Source organism: Pipistrellus hanaki, assembly GCF_964339955.1.
Source record: "Pipistrellus hanaki genome assembly, chromosome: 3".
NCBI lineage: Eukaryota > Metazoa > Chordata > Mammalia > Chiroptera > Vespertilionidae > Pipistrellus > Pipistrellus hanaki.
The window spans coordinates 116,517,963-116,530,580 of record NC_140505.1 but is presented as its reverse complement, the minus strand read 5'-3'; the positions used below and the strand labels follow the sequence as shown (position 1 = coordinate 116,530,580).

The 12,618-nt window shown below is 33.8% G+C and overlaps 1 protein-coding gene across 1 annotated transcript; it reads right to left on the bottom strand.

Annotated features, from left to right (window-relative positions):
• Positions 1 to 256: 256 nt before the first annotated feature.
• MGAT4C (MGAT4 family member C) lies at positions 257 to 12,332 on the bottom strand (the record flags this gene model as incomplete). Its single annotated transcript, XM_084879968.1, has 3 exons — positions 257 to 2,038; positions 6,343 to 6,490; positions 12,186 to 12,332. The coding sequence occupies 3 exons, from the start codon at positions 12,330 to 12,332 to the stop codon at positions 897 to 899; spliced, it is 1,437 nt and encodes a 478-aa protein (XP_084736094.1). The 3' UTR covers positions 257 to 896.
• Between the last annotated feature and the right edge of the window lie 286 nt (positions 12,333 to 12,618).

Genomic DNA, 12,618 nt, shown 5'->3' with positions numbered 1-12,618 from the left:
TTTATAAGATGTTTATTTAAACACCCCAAAAGTATATGATTCCAATTGTACAACTTTTAATATAAAACATATAAAATCAATTTTGAAAATTTTCTGTATATACTGAAAACGTTTATAGGAATGAACTAACTATAGGCCTTCTCTAATTTCTTCTACTAAGTGCAGAAACCCGATGTAACTTGAAAATATTGGGCGTAAGTATTAATTTATTTTTTTCAAAAGGGAAACTAGAAAATTTACTGATAATAGGTGCTCTATTAAGTGTTTTTATACAATGACCAATGTTCCCTTTTGTATAATCAGGAGATAGATTTGTAGTTTTCTTTTTTCTTTCTATTGCCCCATTTACACACAAAATTCTCTTGTAAAGACATCATTTTTTATGAGGAGGTATTCATCATAGATGCACAAGAGTCTATGAAAACAAATATACAAGAAAAAAGGGCAGATTATCATTCTAACCAACTGCATATTCACAGAGATTCTTAATAAAAGCTATCTGATGGATATAATAAATTATAAAATTATGAGGAAATGTGCACAGTTGGCAACTATTTTTCAAGCCTTGTCATCCAGTAAACCACATTTTCTCTTTTTACACCCTTCATGCCACCTTTTTTGACATTCAGTTGAAATTTTGAAATTGACATGATAACATTAAAAATATAAGTGAAAGCATTTCAACTTCAGAAGTTGAAATAAATGCAAGTGGATATTTAAGTAAAATGATGATGATGATGATATGTAAATCACAACTGCCAAGATGACTGACCTTTCTTTTAAAATATCCCATCTGTTGCTTTACCTCCATGTAGCAAAGGTAGCAAAAGAGGAAGGTAACAAGAAAAGGAAACAGGAAGACCTGTTTCAGTTACTGGACATGTTGACTTAATTGACTAAGAAGTCCAAATGCTAATACTCCTAATAATCAGCCATTCTTTCTGTGTTTTGGTAATGTATATCCTTATACACTTTATATCAAATGGGATTTTTTTATTCACATCTGACATTTCAAAGTTTCCATTTTTGAATTCCCCTAGTCTTATGTAAGTATCACATTGTCTACTTTGCTTGAGAAGTATGACATTTTCCCCAACATCTAGGGCTCCGTGATGTAAGATGTCATTCTGCCGATCTTCTGTTCCAGTACTGACTTTAATTTTTTTAATTACAATTGGATTTTCAAAAACAATCACAAATGTGTCTCCTGTGGAAGGTGGTTTCCCCCAAAAGTACTCATCGACACTGCTATAGGCCTTGCTGGCGTCATAATTTTCGAAGACATTCATGTTGGTGTACAAACTCGCAGGAGGGTTATCGGGGATGTCAAATGACTCCTCTTCAAAATCGTCGTCCTTCAGCTTGTTCTCAGTCCCTTTGTAGGATGAATAATAACCCATGTGCTGAAAGAGAGATGGCTTGAAACGGATCACGTTTTTCTGAGCCAGCAAACCCCGAAAATGAGTCAATAGCCAATCACAAGGCATTTCTTGATAAAACATTAATAAAAAATGTGCCAAACGTGGGAGGTCATGAGAATGATAAAGTTTTCCAATGTAACCAAGCTTTGAAAACTCAAGAGTTACCCAGTAGGTTCCTTCGAGGGATGTAATGACTTTCTTGATGGCAGTTAAGAAATTTTTTGAACACCGGACGTCATCTTCAAGCATTACATAGTAGTCTGATGTATTGGCACAAAAATTAAGCAGAAAAGCATAATCTACATTTTGCTTGGAACGAAATCTGACTCTGTCTTCTGGATCATTGTAATTTCTTTTAAGGCCATCCAGGATCGGGTAATATTCCTCTGGAGCATGTATCACTATTAATCTCCCTGCAATAATATGGTGGGCAAATTTTTGTGTAATATCCTGGACCATGACCTCACGCCAGGATGAATTAAAGTCTGCCAGATGAACCACCACTGAGATTTCCTTCAGCTCTTCATAGCTGGACTGCTCGAAAATTGACTTGATTGTTTCAAGTAAATAGTTTCCTTTCTTTCGTTTCACTGATGAAAGTCCAATTGTAAGAAACCCTAAGCAAAGAATGCAGAAGGATGACAAATTAAATGTAAAATAGGTTTTGAGTAACATATAAAAAGAAACAAAATGTTATTTCCCCATTAGGCCTGCTACTATATTAAGTAAACCTAGTAAATGATTATGTATAGAACATTTTTTTTGATTAAAATATTATGCTAAACACAAAAAACTATAGTAGTTTACACACAATTGATATTTTCTATGGAAAATTGCATCTTCAGCACAATGATATGAGTCCCTTTGCTGTAAACATTTGTTTATGAAATGAAAAATATGGTTTAAAGTGTTTTGTAGCTTAATGTTTTCATTATACCCCTAAGAGAATATAGATATTTAGGTAATATCCTATACTATTAAAAAATAACACAAACACAAAAGAAGGAAACTCATAGTTAAGTGTGACAAACTAATCTCAAATTATGAAAAAAGAAAATTAAGAGTAACTCATGCTTTCGACTTAAATTTTTCATGGAACACATATTTTCATTTTTCTTTGATCACAGAATTATCTTACATCAGAAGAATTCATAATTGGACTTCAAAACTTTCATTTGCAATTTATCCAGTGAGTTAATTAAAATGCAAACAATAGTGTAAGCTAATTTTGAAAAATTGCATTATAGTTCAAATGTAAGGCACATTGTTCTAAGACATGAATATTACTGTTTTGAAACGCATTTTATGTTAACTTTATCTGGAAAAATTTTTATCCAGATAATTAAATCTAAAATTAGTAATTGGATATTTTTAAGGAATAAAATAAAACCTGGTGAAGTGGTGTTTTGCCTCTGAGAAGTGGTATCTATCTTTCTATTGAAATATTTTTATTTTTGAAGTTTTCATTTTCACCATGATTGAGAACTGAATAGAATTTCAGAATCGCCACTTGGAAAATAGGAAAATGTTTACATTCACCAAGATCACTGTTTTAATGCAGACACCTACATAATGCAATTTACACAATATTGAAAAAAGCCCTTCTCAGAAAAATCTTTCTTGCTCATTTGTCAGAGAAGGAGAGATTTATACATTTTGTTTAAATACCTGACTTATAACCCCGACTTCTGAAAATCCAATGTTATCTGTACCATTAAATTAAAACTACCAGCCTTTAGTAATGCTCAATATTGGCAATACTTAAAGAACATGTTCTACATAAAAGACAGAAGTCTATGCATTTTACTAGAAATATGCATCTCAATATTCCTAACAATCTTTTGGGATAGCTTTGTGTGTATCATTCCTGCTTTATAGCTGAAAAAACTAAATCACAGTAAGATTAGATAACTTTATAAAGTGGAATGCCTAGTAAGTGGACTGATTCAAACTGTTTTGCCCTTATTTCTCTGTTTTATATTGCCTCTTTAGTATAAAGCATTTGACATGTGTATCAATATACATTAGTAAAATTAGCATGGATAAAAGGAAATGAGTAATATTTGAACAAATATTAGATCACAAATAGTGGGTCACAAATAGTGGAAGTCTTATGCAATTGGACAGAAGCTTAAGATCAGTAGATATTTGAAATAGTAGAATGAACAAAAGACCTAAAGAAATCTAAGTTACAATTTCATCACCCAGTGATCACAAATTCACTTGTATAAAGACTTCTGAACAGGGGACTACATTTTTGTGGTCTCCACACAACTTATTAAGAAGTTCATGATATCACTGTATTTCATTTAATCTAAAGTTCACATTTTTCATACAAAAATACTTTAAAATCTGGTTTCATGTTATGATTGATGACATCTTACAATTATTTTATTATTTTTTAAAATATATTTTTATTGATTTAAGAGAGAAGGGAGAGGGATAAAGAAATAGAAACATCAATGGTGAGAAGCCAAGATGGAGGCATAGGTAAACACCTGAACTTGCCACCTCACACAACCACTTCAAAACTACAACTAAAAGACAAAAGGGACATCATCCAGAACCACTAGAAGGCTGGCTGAGAGGAAATTCTACAACTAAAAGGGAAGAGAAAAGCACACTGAGACTCAGAGGAGCTGCAGAGGTACAGAGGCGCAAGCACACATTGAGAAGGCTGGCAAATGAGTACACGGCTGGCTTTTTTAAGCTGCAGGAGGACACAAGATCCCAACTGCTCTGAACTCCAGTTCCGGGTGAGTCTCTGGGGACCCAGACTCAAACAAGGAGAAACTGGATTATCTGGCATCGGGCAGAATTTGAGGGCAGCTTTCTCTCATGGATGCTTGAAGTGATTACCGAGGGACAATGAGACCCAAGGACCTCTTTGGGCAAGGCTGACGGGAAACCATTGCTGTTTGCTCTGCCCTGAGACTCCACCCCATCCACACTGTATCCAGAGGCTTTTGCATATGAATGGTGGTTCTTTGAAAGAAATAGACTTATTATAAGTCCAGGAAGCACCGAGAACCCCAAACAAAAGGAATCCAAAGAGAACCACACCAAGATACATAATTAAAATGCCAAGAGGAAAAGACAAAGAGAGAATATTAAAAGCAGCAAGAAAAAACAGTTATCTATAAGGGAGCACCCATACAACTGTCAGCTGATTTCTCAACAGAATCTATGCAGGCCAGAAGGGAGTGGCAATAAATATTCAAAGTGATGAATAGCAAGAACCTACAACCAAGATTACTCTTCCCAGCAAAGCTATCATTCAGAATTGAAGGTCAGACAAAGAGCTTCATAGATAAGAAAAAGATAAAGAAGTTCATTACTGCCAAACAAGTATTATATGAAATGCTGATAGGTTTTCTCTAAGAAGAGGAAAAAGAAGAAAAGATAAAGATAAAAAGTATGAACAACAAATACATATCTATCAACAAGTGAATCTAAAAATCAAGTGAATAAAAAATCTGACGAACAGAATAATCTGGTGAATATAATAGAATCAGGGGTATAGAAAGGGAGTGATCTAACAATTTTTGGGGGGAAAGGTGTGTGGGGGGTGTGGGAAGCAACTGGACAAAAATCATATACTTATGGATGAGGACAGGATGAGGGGCGGAGGGGGTAAGGGCATGGGGTTGGTTGGGAACCAGATGGAGGGGAGCTATGGGGGAAAAACGAGAAACAACTGTAATAATCTGAACAATAAAGATAAAAAAAAAATAGAAAAGAAAAAAGAAACATCAATGGTGAGGGAAAGTCATTGATTGGCTGGCTCCTGCATGCCCCACCCGGGGGATCCCCTCTGCAACCTAGGCCTGTATCCTGCCGGGACCTGAACTATGATTTTCTGGTTCATAGGTCGATGCTCAAGCACTGAGCCACACTTGCTGGGCAGCATCTTTCAATTAAAACAGATACTTATATTTTCTTAGTGATACAGTGTTTAGACCATGATACTCTCTGTAATCCATGATATCTTGAAATCAGTGAAATGTAGTACATTACTTCATGGATTCAAATTGCCCTTAGTAAGTTGAATAGTTTCCTCCAAAAATTCATGTCCACATGAAAACTCAGAGTGTGACCATATTTAGAAGTAGAATCTTTGCAAATGTAATTAGTTAAGGATCTTGTGATGAACTTAAATTGGATTTAGAATGGTCTCTAAATTCAATGACTAGTGTTCTTATAGGGAGAGCAGAGGTTGTAGAGAGACAAAAGGCCAGCGGAAGGTAAATGCAGGGATTGGGTTTATGCTACCACAAGCCTCCAGAATTGTGAGATAATAAATTTTTTTTGTTTTATTTAAACCATTGACTTTGTGGTAATTTGTTAGATAGTTCCTTAGGAAACAGATACAATGATTTTCACTAATTCAAAACTAGTGGCAAGTTACTATTATAAAATCAAACCATTGAAGTTTGAAATATGGGAATATCAATATGGAAAAAGTTATTTCTTAAAAACAGTGTTTAAAATTTAAAATAAAGACTTTGCTTGGGATGTTGGGCACATGTGCAGTGTTTTGTTGAGTTGTACCCTTGAATTCTGTATGATTTTGTGAACCAATGCCACCCCAATAAATTCAACAAAAAACTAACAATAAAAATTAAAAGGTGTAAAATAAATAAATAAATAAATAAATAAATAAATAAATAAAATAAAATAGCTTGATTTTTCCTTGTCTCTCTACATGGTTCTACAGTGAGGTGCTATTTTTTTTTTTTAATTAATAGAATTGGATCAGTGAGTAATTGTAATTTCTAAGGAAAAAATTGAACAATTTCCCCAAAATGTATTATGTTAGTAAATTCTATAAACTTGTATCATCATACAAATGAAGCAAATCATCATTTTTTTAAACAAAGTATTTTATGTATTCTTGATTTAAATGTGTACGGATACTTACGCTTTCTTTGCAAAGGAGTCGAAGCTAAGTAGCGATAGGTGACATTGATGGCCCCTGAGAAATTGGATAAATCTTTGAAAGTATGCACAGAGCGTTCTGAATTCAGTTGGTGTGTGGATGTTTCCCTTATAAGCTGTTTGTCTCCTTCCTGGATGCCAAGAGAGAGGCAGAGGAGATAAATGAATCATAGATGGTCATGGGTTAAAAAAGTTTCTCTGGATGCAAAATATGCATGCCATATAAATCTCAATTACTGGCACCTCTGTAGCTTATGATTTCTCACCTGGATTTCTACCTAGAGTCTCTGCTCCAGGCTCTCTCTACCCTATTCTACTAGTTATACTACAGTTACATTTTCTTTTCTATAACATGCATTAATAATGGCACTATCTTGATAAAAATACCTACATGAAAACTCTCACTGCCTTCATGTTAAAATTCAAATTCTTTACAATGATTTCAGGATCTTAAAATTTGAGTTTAATAAATTTTACAGTTTCATGCAAAACAACTTGCCACTAAATTCCCCATTCGAATCATATTAACCTTCTATATTCTGAGCCAAACAGTCTAAAGTAAGAAAATATATTCCTATTTTGGCTAAAATACACACCCTGTTACCATTGATAGCTTCCTTTTTTTCTGTTTTCTTTAAGTTCAATTGTATATTTCACTTTATGTAATCACCACTTGATCAAGACTATTGGCTATACTAGTACATTATTAGCAAAATCACAGCTTGCTTGGCTTTTCTATGTAGTTTACAGCACATGGAATATGTTTGGGGGCAACCTAATTAGAAAAAACATCAGGTATGTGCAAGTCATTAAAAAGAAAGTGAAGGCATTAAATAAATTTAATTTTCCTATTATTGGCTGTGGTAAAAAAAAAAAAAAAAAACATTCATTAAAACTTTGTTTTAAAAGATTAGTAAGAGTTAAAATACAAATTTTACCTTTATTAGATCATTTACTATTTTGTATAAAAATCAAATGTCAATAGCAAAGGTGACCCACCAAACTTTTAAATCTATGGCCAGATTGGAATTTTTTTTTTTTTAATTAAAGTTGAGAATCTTATACAATGACAAGGAAAGAGCTTTCAATTTGATTCTTGCTAAACCAAGATTCATTCAGATGATATTTTCTGTATATTCAGTTCTGTTTATGAACTGATATTTGGTGTTTAACACTATCTTTCTATATTTTATATTGCCTTGACAATTTTGAGAAAGAAAAATACTTCAGTCTATTACAAAATTTATAATGTGTTTGCCATTATAAAGTTATATTTTTAAAATATATAAAATTAAAGCTTGGATAATAAATTTCTTATAAATATACTAATTAAAATTCCATTGAATTTGATTTAAAATTCTTTACATTTAAATATTTCCATCTTTGTCTTATAAAACATATAAAACAGAGGTGAGAACGTATGACCCATGGGTCGTATAAGGCTCAAAAATTATTTGGTCTGGCTCTGCCAAGGCATCAAGGGTGAGTTAATTAAATATTTGACCAAATACAGCAGGCTGATGTTTAAGTTGATAATTTTGTATGGCCTACGAATGAAGTTATAAGCACCCAAATGGACCTTGGCAGGAAAAAAAATGTTCCCCACTCCAGTTTAGAACATCATTAAAATAAAAAAACAAACAAACAAACAAACAAAAAAACAAATTTGAATTGCCAAAAAGCAACTGGAACTCAATTTAGCATCGACTTCTTTAATAGTAATGTAATGGTACCCATAGTCAATAAGATCTAGAAGATAAAGCTATGAAACTTACAGTAGTGACAATACTAAATTCATTGTACCAGTCTGCTCTTAGGTGATGTCACATTCTAAAGGAAGAGCAGGATACTGAATATCTCTTTAAGAATTCTATCTTCAATATGTAAAAATTCAGTGTTTTTTTTTTTCTGTGATAAGATAAAATACATTCATCCTGGTGGAAGGACATAACAGGAAATAAAAATGGAACGTATAGAAAATAACTTTATTAAATTCTTAAGACTAAGCTTTGCACTTTTCAGCATAAATAAATAATGCAACTTGCACCTGAGTCAGCCTTGTTGCCTCCTTTCTAGAGGCATATACCTGAACAGCAAGAATCTCCCTAGATACCTTCTTTCTGTAGCTACTAAGCTATAGTGTATTTCTCAGGAATAAGACAAAACTTTATGACAATCATTTTCTGGATGGGAATGGAATTCAGTGGACTAGCAACAGGCTAAATAGTGGTATGTATCCTATCGGCTGCTTTGAAGATGGTCACAGCCCAGAAGCGGGGTTGATTGGGCATGTTGTGTCTCTTCTACTTAGTTTGCCTTGTGATACTATTTGGCTCTCATATACTGAGCGTGGCTTCCTTTCCCGCTGAAAGGCACTAATAGCCCTAATATGTGAGCGAAACACCAAACTGTTATATGCCCAGCATTTCAGGCCACCAATGCATTTTCCAGCAAAAAGAGCAGAGTGTAAGTTGCTAAGTAACTCCAGAGACCTTACTACTTCTAATCGTCTAATTTCTCCAAATTATAACTATTATTTTCCCTGAAATAAGAAAGGCAGGAAGACTAACTCATGCCTAAGCTTAGAAAATCACACACATTGTGGCATTTTGGAGTCAAGAAAGAAAATCAAGTCGGATAATTTTATGAAAATGAAATAAGCACATATAAAAGGTTCAAAAGGGAGAACTGTGAAAAAACACATGCAAAAAGACCTGCATTATATTATAGTAGAGGACTAGTTTTCTAAGGATATTATTTTTGGAAGAATAATTTTAACATAATTTCACATTAATGATTTAAAATGTTTAAAATATGTATACATGTTAAGAACTGAGATAAAGTGTAGCTCAAAATATAAATTAGGAAGAGAATATCACCTAGTAAATAGTGAAAAATGAAACTAATAAAAATGCTTTCATTGAACTTTCAATATTGGGGGGGGGTTATACTTAAAAATCATTTTAATTCCCTTTGCAAGTTAATAGTTAAGAATAATTTCAGGTTTTAAAGATAAAAAGTAATTTCTTCTCTATATGGGCTAATTTGCTAACTTGACTATATAGCTATAGGCTTAATATAACTAGAGAAAAATCCATTGAGAAAGTGATCTTTAAGAGCTACATCCTTAAATCAGACCTTTTACCTTAGGACCTATGTTTAGATATGAACATTTACAAAACAGGGTTGAGTATTTGATCTTCTTATGGATATATAGTCTATTACTCGTTATGCATTTAAATTTTATGAATTTATACAGGTTTTATTCCAAAAAGATATAAAGATGTTATAAAAATGTACACAATGACCTTTTGTCTTTTTAAAGTGAAACATTAAAATTGCACTTGAATGTGTCTCATAAATGCAGCAAATCATTGGCTACAAGCCTCCTGCCAATACCATGTGTTTGATTTACAAGATGTAATTCCCTTCTACCTGTAGACAAAGATTCAATAAATAACTTTTTATTACAGAATTAAATAATTCATCAAGGGCTCCTCTGGTTAATTTATAATCTTTAATTTTAGTTAAAAATGCTGGATCACATGAACCTTGTTCTATTGTCCTTAAATCTCATAAACCTAATAATCAGGTTTTAAAAAAAAATCCAAAATAATAACCATTAGAAGTTTCTCCAGTGTTCAGTTTACCTAAATCAGGCTTAGTTTTAGTATTAGTGTGTGGTGATTTTAGCCATTGTGAACTGACTGTGAACGATAGGATGAAGGGTCCAAGAGATCAAGACCTATACTTCAAGGAAAAAGGCCTAGTAGAGCCAAGAAATTGAAATCTGGCAGAATTTTGCCATTAAAGAAAAATGCGAAATGAAGCAAAAATACTTTACAGAAGATCCAATACCAAGGTCATACGGTTGCCTCATAGGATATTGAATAGTATATAGTAGATAGTTAATAAATCATGTTTATTTGATGAAATAAAACATTTTTTGGGGACACACCCTTTGTGGATATTTTCAGATTATCTCTTGCTAAGGATTAATTCAATCTTTCAGTGTGCTTACATGAAGTACTTTTCAGTGTACTTTCAGTCCTCTGTGTGTCCAAAGGTTTTGATTTTCTAAAATATGTAAACAGGCCCTAGATGGTTTGGTTCAGGGGATAGAGCGTTGGTCTGTGGTCCCAGGTTTAATTCCAGCTAAGGCACAGGCTCAGGTTGTGGGCTTGATTCTCAGTAGGGGGCATGCAGGAAGTAACCAATGAATGTTTTTCTGTCATTATTGATCTCTCTCTCTCTCTCTCTCTCTCTCTCTCTCTCTCTCTCTCTTTCTCCCTCTCTCTCTCTCCCTTTTTCTCTGAAATTTGTGAATAGGAATAATAATATAAAAATTAAGATTTTTCTAGATATCTTAACTCAGAAAGAAAATGTGAATCGGCAATAATGTCCATGTTATTCTCATCACACATGATGTGAGGTGATAATTAAAACCATTTAAATTCTCACTATTAGGCAGAAGCAAACATTTTCAATATTTCCATAATACACTTAAAATTAATTTATATATTATGTATTAATTTATCTTTTATAAACTACTGAATATCTTAACATCAATACTTTTAGTTTTTGAGGTTCTATATTACTCTTTAGTGTATATAAATATATAGAACACTAACTTTTTATAAAATCTAAATGAGGTGTCACATCCTATCTAATAAAAGAGTGATATGCAAATTAGCAATCACTCTGTGACAAAATGGCAGCCCCCATAGCCACAAGATGGCGGTGCCCAGTCCTCTTAGCCCTGCTGCTAGAGTGTCCAGGCCTGTTTTCTGGAGGGGGTGGATTCTGCCTTCCCACTCCACTGGATCTGAGCATCTGGGCCCATCAGCCCCACGGGGGTTCGTGGGGACCAAACGGTGGGGCTGGATCCACCCCCAGACAAGGCAGACAGAGCATGGATAGCAGGGCTAGGGGGCTTCCTTAGCGCTGCTGCAGCAGGGAAGCCCCAGGACCAGCAGACAGAGCCCAGACAGCAGGGCTTGGGGGCTTCCTTAGCGAGGTGGTGGAGGGAACACCCCCAGGCCCACAGACAGAGCCAGGACAGCAGGGCATGGGGGCTTCTTTAGTGTGTCAGTGTTGGTGAAGCGCCCAGGCCTGGCAGACAGAGCACACTGCAGGGCATTGGGGCTTCCTTCACATGGCGCATGGCGGTGGCAGGCAGAAAGGGGACAGCAGGGCATGGGGGCTTCATCTCCATGGCTGCAGCGAAACCCCTAGGCCCTGCAGAGAGCAGAAAACCACGGAAAGTGGGCCTAAACCATCAGTAGGACATCCCTTGAGAGCTCCTGGATTGTAGAGGGTGCAGGTTGGACTGAGGGACGCCTGTGAATGAATTTCATGCATTGGGCCTCTATTATTATAATCTAATATTACTTCTTAGCAACATAGTATAATTAATATCATTAAACAATGAGATTTTTTAATTTGAACAATACAGAAAATAGTGGAATAAGGTGTAATGTCATTAATCAAATTTTGTTTGTTGTATATATTTCAAATTAAAGTGCCAATACTGAGATGGTTTTACATAAAATTAATTCAGCACAGTGATAATAGCTAACTAATTTGTAATTATATATACATTTTTGAATCACTATATATATAGCACTAAAGAAAGCACTGCAACATAAAACAATTATAAAGTTGATAATATAAAGTTAATACAAAATATAAACAAGTAGATAATAGATGTTATAAAGCTATTCTAACAGTTTGGAATTGAAGTTAGTTTACTAATGAACTAAGTCTAGTGATTTAGGCATTGTTTTAAACAAACAAACAAACAAACCAACAACCTCTAAAACTTACCAGAACATAGCTATCTTCAATGTACAAATTCATAAATAGAAGAAAAATTACAAGAACTCCCAAGAATGACACTGTAGAACGTTTTCTCAGGCATCTCATTTTATCCAGTATTTCAAAAATATGTTTCACTTGATGAAATTTAAACATTCTCTCCTAAAGAAAAGAGGTACATAATTACTAACCATTAATTTGTTTGAAAATATTTCTTTACCATATATATCAAGAGCCAGACCTTTATAAAATATCACCCTTTTATACATAAGATTGGTATAGATATTCTTAATACATTGCATAAAGTCAATAAACAGGTTTATGTCAATATGGAGCAAATAAAAATGAAAATAAAATCTCAGTTATTTCTGAACAAATGAATGTTGGTAACAATATTTTAAGAAAAAACAAGTTTTTAATGAGAAGCAGAACACAAAAGAGG